This window comes from Erythranthe guttata, chromosome 11 (genome assembly GCF_056151865.1).
Source record: "Erythranthe guttata isolate IM_541 chromosome 11, IM_541, whole genome shotgun sequence".
In the NCBI taxonomy this organism is placed as follows: Eukaryota; Viridiplantae; Streptophyta; class Magnoliopsida; order Lamiales; family Phrymaceae; genus Erythranthe; species Erythranthe guttata.
The window spans coordinates 13,068,515-13,078,745 of record NC_142543.1 but is presented as its reverse complement, the minus strand read 5'-3'; the positions used below and the strand labels follow the sequence as shown (position 1 = coordinate 13,078,745).

The 10,231-nt window shown below is 41.7% G+C and overlaps 1 protein-coding gene across 1 annotated transcript; it reads left to right on the top strand.

The window, feature by feature from the left end:
• Positions 1-5,936: 5,936 nt before the first annotated feature.
• On the top strand, positions 5,937-7,084 carry LOC148767021 (uncharacterized). The gene is made up of 2 exons (XM_088825912.1): positions 5,937-6,075; positions 6,189-7,084. The coding sequence occupies exons 1-2, from the start codon at positions 5,937-5,939 to the stop codon at positions 7,082-7,084; spliced, it is 1,035 nt and encodes a 344-aa protein (XP_088682038.1).
• The last annotated feature ends 3,147 nt before the right edge of the window (positions 7,085-10,231 follow it).

The window sequence follows — 10,231 nt, the reverse complement described above, 5'->3', positions numbered from 1 at the left end:
CATAGAGAGAGGTGAAGTCAAGCTAGACAGAGTCACCTCGGAGGACAATATTGCAGATCCCTTCACCAAGCCATTGTCAGGATCAGTCCACGAGAAACATCGAGAGTCGATGGGACTTATATTTATGAGTAGTTGGCTTTAGGTCAAGTGGGAGATTGTTAGAGCAGGTGACCAACAAGCCAACTTGTGGCTATGGTCTTTCTCTTTTTCCTTGTAATGAAACAATCGTTTTTCGTTCGTAATAATAAAACATTTCATTTGGCATTCTATATCTCTTATCCCATGCAAGCAGCATAGATATAGTCCTAACGAGTTACTCTATTACTGTGAGTTGATCTAGTAGAATCATGAGATAACTCAGCAATGTAATGTAACTGTTAAACCTTGTTCCTAGTCGATGGGTTACGCCAATAATGAGGATACCGGCCTTTCCCTTTTGAGACTAGCACTTAGTGTATGTGTACTGCGTCTCATCAGTCCTCGGTGTTGTGACATCGGCATACTTGAGTGGGTGTTCATACTAGATGAGTTCACTGAACTCCCTCGCCCTAGAAATCTATAAGTGGTTCTCATTCATCGAGTAATAGGTTTCTAAGATATAGTTGTACACCATTAGTCCTTAAGACCCAGACATCACCGTGACTTCACTAGAGGACCGATTGTATCGTGACCTGTCCCTGAGTCCCACAACGGACCAATCCAAGGGCCAACGTTCGTGCAATCCGAAATCTAGTGTGAAGTCTGTGCATTGTAGTAGGGGATTCGAGCGCTTGAGTAGTCATGGATGTCCTGTGTGTTCTGATGGTTTATAATCCAAGGAATCTCTGGCCAGAGTTGATAGTGGGGTGATTAGGGAAATGTGTTTCTCTAAGTCGAACACGAAGGGATTTATAATACCTAGAACTAGGGCTGGAAAAAAAATACCGATTACCATATACCATGGTATACCAACCAAGGATTACCGAAAGAACGGTTACCATTGTCTACGGTACGGTATTAGTACCGTACCATTACAATATGGTACGGTATTGGTATTGTATTTCTAATACCACGGTAATACCATACCGTACCGTAATTTACATTTTAATCGGATTAATATGTTTTTTTCGATATTATTTTTTGTAATTCTATGTGTGTTCTGATGGTTTATAATCCAAGGAATCTCTGGCCAGAGTTGATAGTGGGGTGATTAGGGAAATGTGTTTCCCTAAGTCGCACACGAACGGATTTATAATACCTAGAACGTTCGCATGGTTATTGAACTTTATAAGAGGTCTCGGTGAACCAATGTCTCTAGTTCAATCGGGACATGTGCTGCGAAGGGATCGTACTGTACGCTAACTATATCATAAGGTTCTTGCAGGCACTTCACTTGTATCTAGGGAATCATGATGCGTAGTTGCTAGACGCCAATCTTGATTCGTTGGGCACCGATTTGATCGGCGATTAAGTAAAATGAGTTTTACTTTAATCGGGACTCTTGGGAGGAGTTCAAATAAGAACAATGTGTTGTTAGAATCACAAAGAGTTGTGAGCCCACGGCTAGCATACACCTGAACCATTGAGGGTCACACTTCTCGTGTAACACGGATCCTTGATAACAATGAGCATAGGTTAATATGTTAATCTTTGCAAAGTTGGAGGTCAATATGATTGAGTCCAAGATTCGTGATTGTGGATTACGAGTCGGAATAAACGTAGAGAAAGAGACATGCGGAAATTAGTGAACTTTCAAAATTGGGAAGTTTCCCGATTTAGCAGGTCCACTGAAATGGAAGTTTCCACTTTTGGAAATTGGAAATTTCGAAGAGGCACTCGTATCGACGAGGACTTTAAGCTCGTCACAAATATAATTTTGTTATAATTTTGTGGACGATCGTTTATTAGAAACGAGGCTGACGAGGGAATGGACTTAATGCATCAGTGGGTCAAGCCCAATGACTTAAGCCCACAAGGGTTGAGAACCCTAAGTATAAATAGACCTCAAACAAGAGTTTGAGATCAGATTTTTACACCCCAAAACCCTAGCCGTCCAGCCCTAGCCGTCCAGCCTCTCGGCCGCCGCTGCCCCGCCGCACCGCCGCCGTCCGCCGCCGGAATCCGCCGGTTTTTCCCTCTCCTTTCTCTATCGTATTCCCTTGTTATCTAACCCCTTTGTATCTAGTGCTACAGTAGGGGGAGATCGGTTTATTCGAGGTGAAACCTAATTGGAGAGGAGCTGCTGCCCTGACGGAATCGCCACACCGCCGCTGCACCGCCGCACGCGCCGCTGCACCGCCCACGCGCCGCCGCCGCTGACACGCACGCGCCGCCGTCGCTTCACCTTCGGACCAGCTGCCGTTTGGTGGTATTCTTGCAGCCCCTAGGAGTTGTATATCGCAGCTTGTACGTGTTCGGTTCTAGGTTTCGATTCGCCGAAATCTCACGCTACAAGAGGTAATTAAATCGAAACTTTTGTAAATTAATTCGAACATGTTTGTATGATTTTTAATTTACGAGCATGAGTAATATGTGATTACGTGTTTCGATATTTGTAATATGATGAACAAGCATGTTTTATATTTTTCGGTTTTACATGTTTTTAATAAAAATCGATAATTACCATATGTATGGCGGAAGCGTTAAGGTACGTTGACTATGTGATTAGTTTATGCATGTAATCGAAATTAGTTCGATCTAAAATTTTTAAATTCCGCTGCGTATACATGCACGATAACCAACAAGAGTGTCATTGAGTGACCGGAAGTTTTCAACTTCCCCGAGGAATGCCCAAAGCCGAACACCACAACCTAGATAATCCCCATACCAAGAACCCCGAAGGAACGTACGCCACGGTTCGCCGGCGGATAGCATCTCATCAAGCTACCCCACCCGAAGGGGCGACCGCCGGCGCAGGGCGCGCTCCCGGGATCGAGACGAGCGCGACCATCTTGGCAGAAGGCCCCATCGTCCAAACCTCCATGGAGGCCATGATCAAGCCAAAGAGGAGAGCATGATGTCTCAGTGCGATGAGAGCGGCTGACGTCGCTCAAGGATCGACGATAATAATGCAAGAAGTCGTCGGGTGTAGGCGCCCCTCCTCCTAGTGGGAACACATCCAGCAAGAATAAGCCCCTTCATTCCGATCATCTTAGAAGAAGTCTTGCCATTCGGGTTTCGAATTCCCGACCTACCACAGTTTAATGGGAGCGTGGACCTTCAGGAACACATAAATAACTTCTATGCAAAGGTCGACCTTTACGGGCTCACAGATGCGGCATACTGCAAAGTCTTCCAAACCACCTTGACTGGCCAAGCGTTGGGTTGGTTCAATAAACTACCTGGAGGATCGATCGACGGGTGGGCGCAGCTGACAGAGCAATTCCTTAGCCAGAGTACTCTATCAACAAAAAGTATGCCAAAACCGGCATTTATCTTTTTAAGGTAATACAACGCGAGGGCGAGGCTCTGAGAGACTATGTGCAACGGTTCGTCAATGTGGTGTACGAGGTTCATTACGTTAACCATGAGTTACAGGCCGGCATCCTGATGAAGAACCTGCGGCACGCGCGCTTTCGGGACTCCCTTGCCGGTCGACCTCCCTCAACCTTAGATGAGCTCCTTAGTCGAGCTGAGAAGTATATTCGAATTGAAGAAGCCACATAGATGGGGCTGACGGTAAAACGAAAACGGGATGAAGATAGACCATATCCTCAAAATCGCAATGAAGACCGGTATGAGCCAAGGAGGAGAGACGAAAGGCGCCTAGACCGACCCTCATCCCATCCCAAGTTTACACCTTTAAAGGCCAAGCTGTTAGACGTGTGGGTGGTGGCAGAGCAAAAAGGCCTAATCCTACCTCCCCGACCCATGAAAGAAAATCCGAAGCCAAGCAAGTCGGATAAATACTGCGAGTATCATAAGGACCGTGGGCACATGACGGACGAATGTTTCCAACTTAAGCAAGAAATTGAGAGGTAGATAAAGAAAGGACACCTTGGAGAATTCGTGAGCCAGCATCCGAACACAAAGTTCAAGGGAAAGCCCCAATTCCAAGGCAAGGACGATTGACGCGAGCCCCGGAAGGGCCGAGAAGAGGATAATTTGCCAACACAAGGCATCATTGCCGTCATCTCCGGAGGCCCGGCAGGAGGCGACACGCCCAGCGCCCGTCGAGATTTAATAAGAGCTGCCAGCGGATCAATCTCTACGTCAGAACGCCCTGCAGGGCAGATGCTGCACATTTACTCACCGGAGTCGGAGATTTCTTTTGGGGACGCCGACCTCGAGGGACCGCGCAACGATCATAATGACGCCTTGGTCATCTCCGCCTCAATCACCAACTATTTGGTGAAGAAAATCCTGATAGATGGGCGGAGCTCGGCTGACATCATATACCACAATTCTTTCGAAAAGTTACGAATTTCAAACGCCAAACTCACGTCGGTGAAGACTCCCCTGGTGGGATTCAGTGAAGTGTGGTAGAGGCCATGGGAGAGATACCTCTGGTTGTGTCTATAGGTTCGTTTCCGTGAAGGGTCACAAACACCATAAATTTCTTAGTTGTCAAGGCCCCATCTACGTACAATGTGATTTTGGGGCAACCAAGCATCAACATATTCAAGGAAATTCCCTCAACTTACCATATGAAGCTCAAGTTCCCAACGCCTCATGGCATAGGGGAGGTGAGAGGCGACCAGCGCATCGCTCGTGAATGTTACACAAATACCCTGAAGACGCCACAATTTCGAGCCAAGAATCAGACAGGTGGGGGAGACGACACCCCGGGCCACTTGAAGAGGAAATGGGTGTTGGCGGTTTAAGATGAGCGCAACACGGTGTTGGTTAATCAACACGACGAAAGCATGAGACTAGCGGCAGCGGATGAGGTTAAGGAAGTGAAGCTAATCCCAGGCAACTGTAAGAAACTTCTTAGAGTTGGAGCAAGCCTTGACCCCAACACAGAAGCCGACCTAGTTGAATTCCTTCGGAAAAATGGAGATGTATTTGCCTGGACAGCGGCAGACCTAGAAGGAGTTCCCCCTTCCAGGGCATTACATCGGCTCGACGTCAACCCAAAACTTAGACCTGTTAAGCAGAAGAAAAGAACCTTCGGCCCCGAGCGGAACAAACATATCAAAGAAGAAGTTGACAAACTCTTAGCAGCCGGGCACATTAGGCCGGTCCAATATCCTTTGTGGTTGTCTAACGTTGTCCTCGTGGCTAAGGCAGGAGGCAAGTGGCGCATGTGCGTAGATTTCACGGACCTCAATAAAGCATGCCCAAAGGATTTTTTCCCACTCCCGAGAATAAACCAACTGGTGGACTCCACCTCGGGATGTGAACTTTTGAGCTTCTTGGATGCCTACCAAGGGTATAACCAAATTCAGTTAGCACCGGAGGATCAGGAGAATGCCAGCTTTGTTACAGATCAGGGCATCTACTGTTACAAGGTGATGCCATTCGGACTCAAGAATGCAAGAGCCAACTACCAAAGACTTGTGAACACTATGTTTGACAAACTTATTGGTCGCAATATGGAGGTATACATAGGCGATATGCTTGTCAAGAGCCAAAAGACCTCGAGTCACGTGCGATATTTAGATCAATGCTTCACCATCCTACGGGAGTACAAGTTAAAGTTAAACCCCTCAAAGTGCACATTCGGGGTGAGAGGAGGGAAGTTTCTTGGATACATGATTTCACAACGAGGCATAGAAGCAAATCCCGCCAAAATCGATGCTCTCATGAACATGTCTCCACCAAAATCAATCAAGAATGTCCAGCAGTTGAACGGATGCTTGGCCGCGCTAAACCGGTTTATTTCCCGCTCGGCCGAGAAATGACTCCCTTTCTTTAAGGTACTCCGAGAAGGTAAAAACTTCAAGTGGACAGAGGAATGCCAAAAGGCCTTTGAGGAGCTCAAGCAGTACTTAGCGTCACCCCCTCTCCTGACCATGCCCAGAGAGGGAGATGAGCTTCTGCTATATCTAGCAACTACGTCAGAGGCAGTCAGTGCAGTTTTGGTACGCGAGGGAGAGAGAGGGCACCAACCAGTTTACTATGTCAGTCGCGCCCTCGAGGAGCCGAACAACGGTATTCGGGGATAGAACGGCTCGCTTTAGCACTAGTCACCGCAACCCGGAAGTTACGACCCTATTTTCAATCCCACCAGGTAGTGATCTTGACAAATTTCCCTTTGAAAAAAGTTTTTCGAAGCCCCGAGACGTCAGGTAGGCTGGCCAAGTGGGCAGTCGAGCTAAGTGAGTATGGGGTAAGTTTCCGGTCCCGACCAACCATAAAAGCGCAAGTCCTTGCGGATTTCCTGGTGGAGATGGTGTCAAACGAGGCAACGTGCTCTTCCCTAACTTGGACCCTTCACGTTGACGGATCTTCCACCATTGGCGACAGTGGGGCAGGGATATTCATTCAAAGTCCAGAAGGCGACACCATGGAATATGCCTTAAAGTTGGAATTCCCGGCATCCAACAATGAAGCAGAATATGAGTCCCTCGTAGCAGGTTTGAAGTTATCTCAAGCAGCGGGAGCTAGGAGTTTGTTAATCTATAGCGACTCACAGCTAGTGGTAAACCAGGTCATGGGGATGTACGAAGCCAAATATGAGAAAATGAATAAGTACCTAGACCTTGTGTGCAAGCTCATAGCCGACTTTGAGAGAGTGGAGGTCAAACAAGTGCCCCGAGTCGAAAACGTAGCTGCTGATAAACTAGCTCGGTTGGCCAGCTCTATGTCAAAAATCGACAGCCGACGAGTCACGTTTCTGTCATCGGGCCACCCTGAAATCGGGTCAAGCACGCAAATCCTCTGCTCCAGCAACACACCATGCTGGAAAGACGAGATAACCAAATACCTTTGTACGTCAGAATTGCCTCAAGATGGAGCGGCCGCAAGAAAAGTAAAGATAAGAGCCTCCCGTTTCCTACTTATTGGAGGTGAGCTTTATAAAAGAGGTTTTTCGGTCCCTTACCTAAAATGCCTGGCCCCGGAGGAAGCGGAGTACGTCTTGCGCGAAATTCATGAAGGCATCTGCGGTAATCACTTGGGAGCAAGGGCTTTAGCCGTGAAGGCCTTACGACAAGGATAATTTTGGCCAACCATGCAGCAAGATGCTAAGTCATTGGTCGAGAAGTGCCGACCATGTCAGATACACGCCAACATTTCGCACCTGCCGGGCTCCTTGCTCCACCCGATTGATAGCCCAATTCCCTTCGCCCAATGAGGAATGGATCTGGTAGGGCCATTTCCACCGGCCACAGGGCAACGAAAATTCCTCATCGTGGCAGTCGACTACTTTACTAAATGGGTAGAAGCCGAGCCTCTGGCCAAGATAGCGGAACTTGACGTCATTCGATTCCTCTGGAGAAATATCGTCTGCCGTTTCGGAATATCCCGTGCCTTAATTTCGGACAATGACACCCAATTCTGCGGGGACAAGGTGGCACAATGGTGTGAAGGGCTTTCGATCAAGCAATTCTTCACTTCGGTCGGGAACCCGTAAACCGAAGTAACAAACAGGACAATCCTGCAACACATAAAAATGAGGTTAGGAGATGCCAAGGGCGTTTGGGTTGAGGAGTTGCCGAGCGTGTTGTGGGCCTATCGCACAACCCCACGGAGTTCAACAGGAGAATATCCTTTCAACCTCGCATACGGAATGGAGGCAGTGGTTCCGGCCGAAATAGGACAACCTTCATGGTGAATCGCGAACTACTCAATCCAACATAATGACTCAGCAGTCAGGGCCATTCTAGACTTCTTAGGGGAAGTGAGGGAGGCCGCGTCAACCCGAGCGGCGGCCTACAAGGCTAGAATGGCGCAAGCCTATAATCAACGGGTGAAGCCAAGGACATTTCAGGTCGGAGACTTAGTACTCCAAAAGGTTGGAATCTCCAAAGCCGTGGGAAAATTAGATCCAATATGGGAAGGACCGTACAAAATAACCCGAGTTGTCAATGCAGGAGCATACCGCCTCCAGCATATTGATAGACGCCACTTGCCGAGGACTTGGAATGTCGGTAATTTGAAGAAATATTTTTCTTAGAAGGTTTCCATTTCCCAACCCTCGGTCCTGCGAGGCCCGCTACTTATTCATTTCCGCTTTTTACGAACAAGTCGGGGGCATGTCGCCCGCCGCATTTTCTCCATAGTATTAATGAAGTAGTTCCCGGGGGCATACTGCCCGCCGTACTTTTCTCATACTTCCCTTTGTCGACACACTCAATAAAATAAGTAAAAACTTGATCAATTGTCAAGTGCTAAAACGCGGGGTAGAGGAGGAAATATCATCGGCCATATGGGCTTGGGAAGCTCGGCCTTTGTTATTTCCCTCCCATAACCTCTGCAATAGCAAAAGAAACAGTGGCTAAAAGTCCAAGGGACCCCTCCCCGCCATAAAATGTTCATATCAAAACATAGGCGTACGAGCGGCCTCCTCAAATAAAAACTTAGCGGTCTGATCAACCACTATGTAACAAAGGCACGAGAATTGCGAAATTGAAGAGCGATTGAAACAATCCATTCATATAGCAAAAGCGCGCATATTTTTTTTAAGTTAAGGACATTACCTTCTAAAAAAAAAAAAAATATAATAATAATAATAATAGTAATAATAATAATAATAATAATAATAATAATAATAATAATAATAATAATAATAATAATAATAATAATAATAATAATAATAATAGTAATAATAATAATAATAATAATAATAATAATAATAATAATAATAATAATAATAATAATAATAATAATAATAATAATAATAATAATAATAATAATAATAATAATAATAATAATAATAATAATAATAATAATAATAATAATAATAATAATAATAATAATAATAATAATAATAATAATAATAATAATAATAATAATAATAATAATAATAATAATAATAATAATAATAATAATAATAATAATAATAATAATAATAATAATAATAATAATAATAATAATAATAATAATAATAATAATAATAATAATAATAATAATAATAATAATAATAATAATAATAATAATAATAATAATAATAATAATAATAATAATAATAATAATAATAATAATAATAATAATAATAATAATAATAATAATAATAATAATAATAATAATAATAATAATAATAATAATAATAATAATAATAATAATAATAATAATAATAATAATAATAATAATAATAATAATAATAATAATAATAATAATAATAATAATAATAATAATAATAATAATAATAATAATAATAATAATAATAATAATAATAATAATAATAATAATAATAATAATAATAATAATAATAATAATAATAATAATAATAATAATAATAATAATAATAATAATAATAATAATAATAATAATAATAATAATAATAATAATAATAATAATAATAATAATAATAATAATAATAATAATAATAATAATAATAATAATAATAATAATAATAATAATAATAATAATAATAATAATAATAATAATAATAATAATAATAATAATAATAATAATAATAATAATAATAATAATAATAATAATAATAATAATAATAATAATAATAATAATAATAATAATAATAATAATAATAATAATAATAATAATAATAATAATAATAATAATAATAATAATAATAATAATAATAATAATAATAATAATAATAATAATAATAATAATAATAATAATAATAATAATAATAATAATAATAATAATAATAATAATAATAATAATAATAATAATAATAATAATAATAATAATAATAATAATAATAATAATAATAATAATAATAATAATAATAATAATAATAATAATAATAATAAAAAATAAAAAACATATATATAGATGGCGGAGCGAAAAGGAAGCCAATGGTATATCCAAGGCAACCCGACAAAATAAGAGCTAGACCACGCCCTAGCAATAATACGTCTCTCATACGAGCACCTATCTCAAAAAGAAATATATATATATAATATATATACTAAGTCCTAAGTGGCGGGATCACCCTCCACCGTCGGTGCGGCGGCATCAAGGAGCTCCTCCCAATCGTCCACATTGTCAAGTGCCCCAACCATCTCTCCGACTTCCAAGACACTAGGCTCTATGGCCTTCAAAATCTCCTCGGCGACACCCAAGCGACGGCCTTGTTGGCGGCAATCCCGGACGATCTCATCAAAGAATTTGTCCACATACTCATTTTGCAACTTTGCAAAAATAGGACTCGCCTTAAAAGGCCCAATCACCATGA

Bases quoted from the DNA above. Each gene is read 5' to 3' on its own strand.
- LOC148767021 (XM_088825912.1), top strand. From the start codon at position 5,937: ATGCCCAGAGAGGGAGATGAGCTTCTGCTATATCTAGCAACTACGTCA. The intron at 6,076-6,188 runs GTATTCGGGGAT...CTTTGAAAAAAG, and splicing joins CCTCGAGGAGCCGAACAACG to TTTTTCGAAGCCCCGAGACG.